Source organism: Mustela nivalis (genome assembly GCF_964662115.1).
Source record: "Mustela nivalis genome assembly, chromosome: 4".
In the NCBI taxonomy this organism is placed as follows: Eukaryota; Metazoa; Chordata; class Mammalia; order Carnivora; family Mustelidae; genus Mustela; species Mustela nivalis.
Window position 1 is genome coordinate 46685984 of NC_139023.1, and position 12807 is coordinate 46698790.

Genomic DNA, 12807 nt, shown 5'->3' on the forward strand with positions numbered 1-12807 from the left:
GAAGGAGGCTATTTATTTACAGGGGCAGGAAGAACATGGGGAATCTGTACCTTCCCCTGGATATTGCTGTGAACCTAAAACTGCTCTAAAAAATAAAGTCTATTAAAAACAAAACAAAACAAAAACAACAACAAAAAATGGGGTGCCTGGGTGGCTCAGTCAGTTGAGAATCCTACTCTTGGTTTCAGCTCAGGTCATGATCTTGGGGTCAAGAGATCCAGCCCCGTGTGGCTGGTTTCCTGCTGAGCGGGAAATCTGCTGGATATTCTAACCCTCTCTGGGTCCCTCTGCACCTCCCACTGATGCATGCTCTCTCTCTCTCTCAAACAATTATTTTTTTAAAAATGGTATGTTAAGGTGCCTGGGTGGCTCAATCCGTTGAAAGACCACCTTTGGCTCAGGTCATGATCCTGGGGTGCTGGGATGGAGTTCCAGTTCCCCCTGCTCTGCAGGGAGCCTGCTTCTCCCTTTTCCCCTCTGCCTGCTGCTCCTCCTGCTGGTGTGCCCGCGCTCTCTGTCAAATAAATAGATTAAATCTTTGAAATAATAATAATAATAAAAGGTATGTTAGCAAAATAATGCAAGATCTTAGTGGGTCTGCAGTTTTCCAATAAGGGAACAAATGCCCTTCTTCCAATTATACAAACCAGCCAAAAGCTAGTATATTTTGTCTGGAGAAAAACTAATTTCAAAATAGATTTTTCATAATGAAAAAGAAAAAACCCTACAACATTGGTTCTGTTCTTTATAAGGCAACTAATACTGCAGTTATAGAACACAATCTCTACCACACTAATAAAAAATAACAGTTTCATAAAGTGATAAACATTTTTCCTGGTTATATAAACTTTTTATAATTCTATCATCTAATTAACAATGCGCAGAAAAATCAGCTCTAAGGCCAAGTTAAAACTACTGAATATAGAAAAGGAAGCGTGGGAGGAGAGTTAAAAATAGTCAACTTGTTATCTAGTATATTCCAGCTCACATCCAACAGGTGCAGCATTTTTATCCGAAGGTTTATTCAACTCAGGATACCTAAGCAGCAGTGGTTTCTGTATTGTTTTTGTAAACTTAAAATAGTGCAAATATTTCTAAGACTGCCATGAACATGACCAATCTGAAACCTACACAAATATTTATGCAGATAGGTAATTACAATCAATTATACAACCCAAGTCAGAGTGCTTCTAACGCTGGCTTTTCCTCAGAAGTATGTTCAGGAAACACATTATCCTTTTCATACTATTAGGATATCATTTTATTCCCTGAAGCAGAAGTAGGCCTAATGAGGCATAAGCGACACCATGATGTTGTGCTAGGCCTAAGGAGCATCCAGAACTGTGGGCAGGGTGTATGAAGGATGGTTAGCAGTCAGGCATTCAACATTCCTACATTATTACAGTTGTCTAAGCAGAGAAGACAGCAGTAACAAGTAGACCCCAAAAGTTGGGGGTGACTCAATGACAACATCCATGGTCAAACAGTAATTTACCAAATATGTCTGCTCAAAATGCCAAGGCACATATTTCATGGGCTGCGGTCCTCTGCACTAAATACACTGCTGCCTTCCTAAAACATGACCCACAAACCACAAAATAAAAAGTCCAACCTGAACTCTGCCTGTGAAAGGTTAGCAGGAGAAACCATTTGTTACAATGAAAATATTTGTATACACTTTTTTAGTATTTACAAATCACTTAAATGTATGTTTTATTTGATCTTTATAACTTACCATATTTTACTTTACTTGATAGTCACATGCCTGTCAGATAAATACAACAAAATTATCATTCCCTATTCTATAGAGGCAGAAACTCAAGCTTGGAGAAACTGTAACCTGTCCATAATTCCTGAGGCTTCCTGAAGATTATCACGATTATCGGGTTATTATCTGGTTCTATGGCATGCACCACCTCCCTAAAAGAAGCAGTCCACAGAATCTTAAGTTTTAATGCATCTAATAATAAGTTAAAACATGTAAAAATAATGAAAACCTTTTAGAAATACTGGTCAACTATACAAAAAAACAAAATGTGAAATTTAAGCTTATCAGTTTTGTACAAACAATATAGTATAATCCAAAGGAACTTCTGGCTAAGATTGCACTATTATGTTTTCAGAGGTTATGAGAATGCCTGTAGCTGAAAATATCAATTCTTTTGGGTACCTCAGCAATTAAAATTCCTGGAGAATCAATACATCCCCTATGCACATGAAATTCTGACTACAGGCACCAGGTTGCACAAAGGTTTCGAAGTACTCTTGAGTCATTTGTTCAGAAAAACTTTTTACTAAGTCCCTATCATGTATTGGACACTCTTCTGAGTATAAGAACATATAAATGATCATAAAATAAAAAAAGGTACCTGCCACCAGGAAACTAACGAACAGCCTCTGAACGTGACAGACAATAACAACTCAGTATGACACTTCCAAGAGAATTTTCCTGAGTCCTTTAAGAACACACTAAAGGGGTACTGAATCCAGGCTGGTAGGTCCCGTTAGAATATCCCCAGACCTAAGTCTTGAATAATAACCCATTAATACCAGCACTTTTCATGTACTGGAAGGCATTAAACTACTAAACCCACCCAGGGAACTACAGATTTTTAAATATAGCCAGAGCACTGAATATTAGAGGAAAGAAAGGCATACAGTTCAGCTAGAGAAAAAGTAAATGAAATAGTTATAGAGAACCATATATGGTGTTTGAGCACCTGCCATGTGTTCAGATATCCTACTAAATGTTTTCTCACAGTCAATCCTCACCAAAACCCACTGAGCTAAGACTAATTATCTTGCAATTGATGGAAAAAAGCAAGAAGTCAGATCACTTGTCAGTGTTAAGAGGTTTTAAATGGCAGGGACAGAACTGGAACCCACTCCGGATTAAATGCTAAATGTGAGCTCATACTCTCTACTCCACTGCCTCTTTAATGAAGGCTGCTAGGGGGAGCCATTGAAAGGTTTTTAAACTAAGTAAAGTGATCAGATTTGCTCTTTAGACTGTGGAATCTGGATAAAGGAGGTGAGTCTACAAACAGAAAAAGGAAGCTACCAATGTTTATACTAACTCATATGAGAAATGATGAGAACATGAATTGTAACAGTAGGAATGAGTGACACTGATACAAGAGATTTTCAGGAGGGAATATGTTCAGTTCTTAGTGTCTAAATGTGAAGCGTAGAGGAATCCAGAAACTTAGCTTGGGAAACTTAGCTGGGATGTTGTATCATCTACCAAGAACAGAGAAGCAACAGGTTTTGTTTGTTAAGTGAGTATCTTAGGAGCATCTCCTAAATGTAAAACACTTTCCTAGATCAAGGGCCAACCCTGAAATCATGGCCTTGGCTGTTAGAAAATGTTCTTTAGAGCAAGTAACAAAGCATTAAAAACTATAAGGGATACTGAAATAGTCATTACTATTAACAGATCTGGCCTAGAGGCTAATGAAAACATTTTGTGCCACCATTTTTAAAACATACTACCCATGTGCATAAAATGAAAGCGTTAAAAAAAAACCACCGGGTGCCTGGGTGGCTCAGTGGGTTAAAGCCTCTGCCTTCGGCTCAGGTCATGATCTCAGGGTCCTGGGATCGAGGCCCTCCTCTCATCGGGCTCTCTGCTCAGCAGGGAGCCTGCTTCCCTTCCTCTCTCTCTGCCGGCCTCTCTGCCTACTTGTGCTCTCTCTGTCAAATAAGTAAATAAAATCTTAAAAAAAAAAAAACACCATATGCAGAAAACAGATCAACAGAGGGAAAGCATCCCATAATTTTACAATGCGTTATTACATAGGAGTCTGACAGATTTTCAATTTCTTATACAACAAATACACCACCCTGTAATTTGTTTTACTAATCCCTCTCCCTCTAAGCTTATAGGGGGAAAAATGTACTGGTTTTATTACCCAAACTATAATACATATTTTTATTTTTTTATCCCACTATCATCACTGTAACTTGCCAAGAACTTCGTTTATAACCTCCTACTTGACTTCCTATAAACTATGACCTACTTCACATCAGCTTATTTCAGTAACAATTCCTAGACTTTAACCACACCTTTCATCTAAGGATGCTCTCTGCAAATCCTAAGGCACAGCAATCCTGTGCAGATGTGGCAAGTTATTACAATTCCCATTTTACTACATAGTTAGGAAATTGGCCCAGGGGAAGTAGAGTAACTTGGAAATAATCATAAAGCCAGATGCCAAGAATAACAACTTTTAGTCAATCCATGAGAAAATACTGCCCCTAGTTGAAATAACATGAAATTTAGTGTTAGGAGGAAGCAAAAAAATGTTTTAAAACCACATCATAGGTTTTTAAACTTTATTTTTTAAAATGACCCAATCCTAGAATTAAGATTAGTAAAAACTTTCAAACGCACCTATTTTTTCCCTAATACCTTATCCATCCAGAGTGCCAAAGATTATTTAATGTACAGCTGGCAAGAGTGGCCTTCTCCCAAGCCATTTTTTATCTAACCCTTTTAAGGACAGAAATCTGTTGTTATTGGACAAGAGATAACTTTTTAATAAACTAATTTAAATAATCCAATACATAGAAGCATATATTAGAACAGATCTGAAAATTACAAGTAAGCATCTTATCTTTTTTTCCTGAGAACACCATGCAGACCCATCTGCAATATACCTGGACAATAAATTTAAAGCTTTAATAGTCGATAATCAGAACAAAAGTGTTCCAACCAAAACTGACCCTGTATGTTCTAAATATGCTGCTGTTTGATATAATTTAGTAAAAGCACTGTTTCATATGATCACAAAATAAAGGTCTTAATTCAATTTAGAAACAAAAAAACCCACACAACTCAGTTTGTAAAAGTTGCTTTTATGATGTTTGTATGATCTTTCCTATATGTACAAGTCAGAGCAAAATACCTTCCATTACACCATATTTACATTTTTGTTCAGAGTCAGAATAAGAGTAGTCAAGATTTTACCTTCAAAAGAATGATTATGCACAAAGAAAAAGTACAGGAGACAAATGATTACAGGTAAAATCCACTCATGGATCCCAGACTTCAAATTTTCACAAAACCCTCAAGTATCAATTAGGAAACAAGATTTTCCATTAAATAAAACTCAAACTACTAATTCTAATCGCAGCCTTCAAAAAAGAAAAAAATGTTTAACAACATTCCTTACACTAAATCTTGTACATCCTCTACTAGCAGCACTTTATGTAGGACTTTAGTTTATAAATGAAATGACACTCCAAATGATTTTGTTAACAAACTTCTAAAATGAATGATCAACTAGTAAGGGGGGGGGGCCCAATTTCTGAACAATATATTCAATCCAGTAATCCTGGTAAACTGAATACTTCTTACTACCCCCAGCACCAGAATATTCAGGCTATTTAAATACACCACACCACCCTTCCCCCACGCACACAACTCCCAGTTTTTACATTACCATAACAATAAGCACTGGGAACAATTTAAAGGTCCTTTAACATTAGAAGTGACTTCTCCTTACTTAAGACTACTACTTAAATGTCTTTTAATTGCATTTGATTAATGCATTCCACAAAGATTCTAGAAGCAGTATTCATCAACCAGAAACTGCACTCTTAAGCGTGGTCCTCATTTCAACTCCAAAGACGGGACAGAAGGGTTGTCACGTTCTACAGAGCAAACGGACATAATTATAAACTAATGATAAAGAAAAAGTAAAACATTTATATCAAACTCCCAAAAAGGATGCCTCCCTCTTCCTGAGGGAGCAGGAGTTAATGGTAAAATAACTAACTCTAGACCTATAGTCTAGAAAATGCTGAAATTTTCCGCACGAATATTCAGAAGTTTTTAACATCAAAATTCATGCTACTACTATTCACGTACCTAATGAATAGCAAACTTGGATATCTGAAACTAGTCTCACACACCAACAGCAAACAAAAACAAAAACAAACGTCGCACCTCTTTCAACCGCCCTACAACACCCTCAGGTAACCAAGAAGCAAATCTACGACAGCTGCCCTTGGCCTAGGCCATCAGAAACGGCCTAAGGGCAAAGGGGGCGGGGGTGGAAGAGCAATAACCAAAAGACCAGATCTTTTTCCAGGGCTACTGTTTCCAAGCAAAACAACCATGCGCCCAAAGAGATCGCGAAGAAAACTAGAGACACTGTAATCCCGAGAGAAAGGGGTGTGTGTTGTGTGTGTGTGTGTGTGTGTGTGTGTGTACACACAATCCCAAGAGAAAAGGGTGCGGAACGCCGAGGAGGAAACTATCTCCACGCCTCTTTAAGACCCACAAAAACAACAACAAACCGTAGGGTCTATCTGCGCGCAGAAGCACCAGATGGAGTCCCTGAGGCTGAGACAGTTCAGCCGACATACTCCGTGGGTAGTGGATAAATCAACCGATGATGGGAGGGGAAGGGGGTGCCAAGTGAAAAAGCCACTGAATGGGGGAGACAAAGACTCCGGGAGTGATCAAGTACCAAATCGAAAGGTGAGAGGAAAACACGTGAGAAAAATGGAAGAAAAATTAAAAGACAGAAATCTGGTGCCTGGGCTGTGGCAGGTCACTGAGCTACCGAATAGCGAAGGGCACAACAAAGGGGCACGGGAGGAAGAACAGCTGAGGCAGGAGGAGATGGAAAAGCGATGCGGGGCGCGCCGGGTCGGACAAAGCGCCCAAGGCGGTGAAACAAAGGGCCGGGGGTAGAGAGTCGCGGGGGGCAGCGGGGAAGACAAAGCGCCCGGGGCCGGGGACACCGGCCCGGCGAGGAGGCGACGACCGTCCGGGAGGAACAAAGCTGCGCGGGGCCGGAGTACGGGCCCGCGGGCGGAGACGCTAGAGGCGGGCGGAGGCGCAAGAAGCGCGCGACCCGCACGGCGCCCGCGGGCCCCGCGCGCCCGGCCGCACTCACGCCCGCACCCGCCGGCGTCGCTGCCGCCGCCGCCGCCCGCCCTCACGCGCCGGAGCCCGAGCCACGGCGGCGCAGAGCGAGCAGCGCACGGCCACACGCCGCCGCCGCACTCGACGCACGCGACGCCGCCCCCGCGGCCCCGGACGCCAAGCGCGCCGCGGCCCCGAACACGCCGCCCGCCGCGGGCTGCGAGACGCCCGCAACTTTCCCGATTCCCAGCGCTCCGATTCCCCTAGACTTACCCTGTCACAACAGGCGCCATCTTCCACAAACTCTCGCCAAAACTCCAACCCTCGCGAGATTCCCCCTGACGCCTTCCCTGGTCCCTCTCCCCCGCCCCTTCCCTTTTTCCTCACTCCTCGATTCCACCCAGCCCCCGCGCTTCTTTCCCCTCGCAGCCACCGCGAAGAGCCAGACGCCTCGCGCCGCCCGCGGAGTAGGGGATCCTGCTCGCTGCCTTCCCTGGAAACCTACCCAAGCGATGGAGCATGCGCAGGCGGCTCCTCTGCGGGCGAGCCCTCAGTGTGGTCCATGGGGAGTGCTCCGGTTATCCGGGTTTTGGGACGCGCCCTGAGGGACGTACGTGGAGACTGAGGAAAACCGGAGGGGATTACAACCGGGACGGGGAATGGAGGGGTCAGGAGGCGGGGCCGAGGGGAAGGGAGGAGGGGTCCTGGGAAAATCTGCCGCGTTTCACAGGCCTAGATGAAACACCTCCTCAAATGGGTGTTTTCCAAGTGGCTTCCCGCTCACTCTGGTTCCCAGCCCTTTTCATTCATTCAGACGTTCATTGGACACCTCCCTTATGCTAATGTCGGCGTTAGATGCCGGAGCTACAGAGATGCCTGGAGTTCGGCGACTGACAAACCTAGAAGTGGTTTCGCTCTATTCGAACCCCCGTGCTTGCGCACAGACGAGATGACAACGTGGGCTGACCTGTCAGAGCTCTAAATGGAAAACTTTTGCAGTTGAACTCTGTGCACTTAGATTTCTTCTCCTTGGGTGTGAAATGAGGTCAAGACAAGGCCTCTGGCAAAGACACCCCTAATGTCCACCTCGTATATGCATGCTAGAGCGCTGCGTAGTTTTCTCTAGAGGTGAAATCTGCGTTGGAATGGGGCCCGCACCTGCACTGAAACCACGGGTGCCCCTGGGGCAGAGAGCTGCCTGCTGTGTGAGCCTCCTTAGCACCTCAGCGCCGTCCCCAGCCGTGTGTGAACGCAGGTGGAATGGGGACACACACTGCCCGGGTCCTTCCGTGGGCCTGGCACAGTCGAGGACACTGGTCGCTGCCGGAAACGCACTTCAGGCAACCTAAGCCTGGAAACCCCGGGGCCAACTTGGTCCGTCTGGGCATTTAATAGAAAGAAGGGCCCGAATCCTGACCCCTCCTTCCTACCTGCCACATCCCTTTCTCCACCCTCGCCACCCCAGCCAGCCTTGCCCTTTCAATTCCTAGAGATTCCCAGATCAAGCACTGCCTCCAGTAGGGAGCCCCAAAACCCGGAGAACTGGAATTCTCTGCCGGAGACCTGCTAAAGGCGCCGCAGGATTGGCGCCGCACACGCGAGCGGCACTGCGCATGTGCCCAATGCGGGCAGCCCAGTCAGTCTCACGCTACACCTCCTTCCCACCGCCTTCCACTACTCAACTCAGACACAACACGGGCCGTGGGAAATTTCCTAAACCTCGCGAGAACGCGCCCACAGTTGCCTATGCTTTCGCCCCCAAATCTCGCGGAGCCCAGGCGGGACAGGTGTTTGTCTAGTGCAGCTCCCGGCGCTGTTCGTGCCGCGCGTGCCCGGGCGGCTGGCGGCGGGCGGCGGGCAGCGGGTGCGGGCGGGGTGGGAAGGGAGGGACTTGCCGCGGAGGCGGGGCGGGTGGGCGAGTGGCCGGGAGCTCTAGGCGGAGGGCCGGTGGAAGGGGGCAGGACGTCTTGCACACACACGCCGCGTGACACTTTGTGGGAGAAAAATGGGTGGCGGGATGGGCGGGCTGTAAAGAAGAAGGGGAAGCCAGGAGATGAGAAACTCCTCTTGGTGCAGATGGTAAGAGGTCAGACTGTAGGGCAGGAGGAGCCCCAGGCCGAGCCCCCGGGGAGGTTTCCTGTCGCCTTCCTCGAGCCTGGTACTTTCCTAAAGTGTGTTTGACGCCGCGCCCCCGGCCTCCGGGAGCTGACGGTCCCAGTGTCGGGTTTGAGTCATCTCTCTGAGTCACCTAGTCTGGCCACCACTTTAACTTGGTTTGAAACAAGTTCGGATTTCCTTACCTACTCTCTTCTAGCATTTGGTTTTCTTTCTGGTTTTCTTTCTGATCTACCCGCTGGCATCGCGAGTGGAATAGATCAAAAATACAGCTCTCTACGCTCATGCATTGTAGCCCCGTATAGATTCCGCCCCCCCCCCCCCTTCAAGGGCACAGTTTAAAAATTTATTTCCCCTAATCTCTTCCTAGCCTTTTGAAATAATTCCTATATATGAGTTTCTGTTCTTGTGTTTTGTTTTCCTTTCCTCCCGCTAATAAGAGTTAAAATACTGGCTTTTTTTCCCCTTCACTTTCCATGTGTTTGCTGAAATATTCATTCCATTTTAGGTATTGTTTCGTCAGATGCTTTTAGCTACGACTGCTTTAAGTGTATCCTTCTTTTGAATTATTTATTTGTCCACTGAATTCCTGGTTACAGTCTTCAATCAGGCACATTTCAGATTGCCCTGGTGTGGTTTCTTTACCAGCCCAACCTGGCATTTTCTAGGAGCTGGGGGCTCACAGATCCACAAATGTGGAATTGAATTGAGTTTTGGTTTTTGGAGGACAGTGAGTCCCCTAATAGAAGCTCATGTACTACTGGATATGAAGCGGACAGGAAATCAGGTTTTCGAGTCGTTTTCAACGTTTTTAGTTATGTGTGTTGATGTGTGTGTGTGCATTTTCCTATCCCTTTGATTAAATATTTCACAGAGGGGAAAAAAAAAAAAAGATGTAAGGACATTTAATACAATAGCTCGCTGCAAATTTTCTTTGGAATGAAGGACAATGCCCAAGGGCAGTATTCTGTAGAGTCTTCATCCCAAGAAGACGGGTCAGTCATAGTCTAGTCCAGGCCATTAATTTAACTTGGAACCCTGGTCATCTGAGAACCCCAGCTTATTCAAAAGTATAAAACATTAAAAAGGGAAAATGGAAGAAAAGGATTAAGTGTGCAAGAAGAAAAACATTGACCAAATGAAATTATTTCCTTGGTCCTATTTGCTAAAAAATTATTTTCTAATAGAAATGATGGACTTGGCCTACCATCTCAGTAGAATTAACTGCAGAACTGTCAATACTTTATTCCAATCATTGGGTAACACTGAACTTACAAGCAAGTCCAGACAGCAAGTTTAGAGTCCCTACCACTTCATGTCAGGCACGATCTTTAGTGGTTTAAGAAGCTAGATAATGCAGAAACCTCAGGGGACTCCCTGGCTAACAGTCACAGACCAGTTGCTGTGTAATTCTAGGATAGATCTATGAGTTTAAGGGCATTCCAGTACAATGGAAGGAGCACCTAACTCTTGACTGATGGATGCTAGGAAACCTTACAGAGCAGACTGTTGAACTGATTCTTAGTAGAGGGGGGATTGAGAGGACCATCAGAGAAGGAATAAGCATGAGAAGCGCAGGAAGCAACATGTTCAGGCTCTGAGGTGTGAAAGAGAATCTTGTACTCAGGGGAACTCCAGGTAGGGGGTTGGTGCATGTAGAAGCAGGGGGTAGGCATCCTAAGCGGGGTCACAAGAAGAATCTGGAGAAAGGTCCTCAAAACTTGGCATCAGAATCCCAAGTCCCCCTCCCTAAGATTCTAAATGAGTAAATCTGGGCTGAAGCCTGGGAATAGGCATTTCTGGCAGGCTGTAGCAGGCTGATCAGGGATTCTGAAGCAAACTGTCCATGAGCCAAACTTGGAGAATTTTTAAACAATAAGCAAGATACTAAATACTAAAAGGAGTGAATTTCAGAGCCCCTGAGTGTATGTCCAGTGGGCATGTGAAGGAGTTAGTGGCAGTAAATAAGCACATTCACGAAGGGAGCATGCTTTGCTGGCCTGGCTGAAACCGTTTCAGTGATACATTTCAACATTGCTCTTATTCAAATATTAAGTTACCCCATCTTCTATTAAAGAGACACAGTAAAACATTGAATATTTTCTGGGCAGCCTCATAATGAAAAACACGGGCTCTGGCACCACCATGCATGGGCTCTGACTCTAATACCTCGGACAAGTTACTGCCTATTGTTAATGCACGAGTTTCCTCTCCTACAAAATGTAGATAATAGCCCCTGATTCACAGGGTTTTCATGGGGATTCAAGATGTTTATTACGTCATGAGGATTCAAAGTGTTGATATCTAAATCACACAGAATACCTGTCACATAATTGCTGTGGTAGTATTAGTTTTTATCATTATTATTTTTATTCAATAAATCCATAAGTTGCATTCATCTAATAAAGGTATTATACATGCTTTGCAAGAATTGTCAACACTTCAAAAATCAGTATTTAAGTTGCTGAATACAGTGATGATTTTATCCAGGTTGGCATTAATCCATTTCTTTACCCTATCCTACTCAGAAATAGCAAGATCACTATTATTTTTATTCAATGTTAAGAGGTGCACATGTCCCAAAAGGTTGAGAAACCTGCTGTATATGGCCAATGAGAGCTTCTTGGACTGTAAAGCAGGGTTTGGTGTGATTGGATCATGAGGTAGCTGTATGCCTAAGAAAGGCTGACTGACAACTCATATTAGAAATTAGGCTCCTGGGTGGCTCGGTCGTTGGGCGTCTGCCTTCAGCTGAGGATACTATCCTAGAGTCCTGGGATGGAGCCCCACATCAGGTTCCCTGCTTGGTGGGAAGCCTGCTTCTCCCTACTCCCTCTGCTTGTGTTCCCTCTCTTGCTGTCTCTCTTTCTCTGTGTCAAATAAATAAATAAAATATTAAAAAAAAAAAAGAAAGAAAGAAATTAGGAAATTATGGGGTGTCTGGGTGGTTCAGTCGGTTAAGTGTCTGTCTTCAGCTCAGGTCATGATCCCAGGGTCCTGGGATTGAGTTCCCCCTCTCCTATTCCCCCCACTTGTGTTCTCTCTCTCTCTCTCCCTCTCTCTTTCTGTCTGAAATAAATAAATAAATCTTTTTTAAAAATCAGGAACTTTTTCATAGAAAGAAAATACCATATGATTTCATGCATATATGGAATTTAAGAAATAAGATAGATGAACATGGGGGAAGGGAAGGAAAAATAAGATGAAAACAGAGAGAGGAAGACAAACCATAAGAGACTCTTTAACTATAGGAAACAAACTGAAGGTTGTTGGAGGGAAGGTCAGTGGGGGGATGGGGTAATTGGGTGATGGGCATTAATTAAGGAAGGCACTTGATATAATGAACACTGGGTATTATATGCAACTGATGAATCTCTAAATTCTACCCCTGAAACTCATAATACAGTATATGTTAACGAAATTGAAATTAAATAAAAAATAAGAAAAAAAGAAATTAAGAACTTTTACCCAAGAGAAATTTTTTTCTTTCTTCTTTTTTTTTATTTGTTTATTTGAAAGAGAGAGCATGACCAGAGAAGGAGGGAAAAACTGACTACAGACTCCATGCTGAGCAGGGAGCCTGATGAGCTCAATCCCAGGACCCTGGGACCATGACCTAATACAGAGGAAGATGCTTAATTCAGTCCCCCCAGCACCCTACTCCAGAAAAAATTTCTTAACTTGTGGTTTTCATTCATCTTTATAAGTGTGAATCCCCCCTTCTTAACCCACTGAGCCACCCAGGCGCCCCTAAATCCTCCCTTCTTTAATAACAGTCTCCCCACTGTTTTCTACTACATATTAATCAAGGTTAA

The 12807-nt window shown here is 44.1% G+C and overlaps 1 protein-coding gene across 4 annotated transcripts in view; it reads right to left on the minus strand.

Annotated features, from left to right (window-relative positions):
* Positions 1-12807, minus strand: part of RBPJ (recombination signal binding protein for immunoglobulin kappa J region) — a 217105-nt gene that overhangs the window by 100931 nt on the left and 103367 nt on the right. Inside the window, exon 1 of one of the 4 annotated variants that reach the window (XM_082728408.1) lies at positions 7383-8810. The exons of 1 other annotated variant lie outside the window; for it this stretch is intronic. In XM_082728408.1, coding sequence (XP_082584534.1) covers positions 7383-7441 — 59 coding nt within the window. In that variant the 5' untranslated portion in view covers positions 7442-8810. Of the gene's footprint in view, positions 1-7150; positions 8811-12807 lie in introns of those variants that run through there. 2 more of the 4 variants (XM_082728410.1, XM_082728411.1) reach the window with 2 other exon arrangements.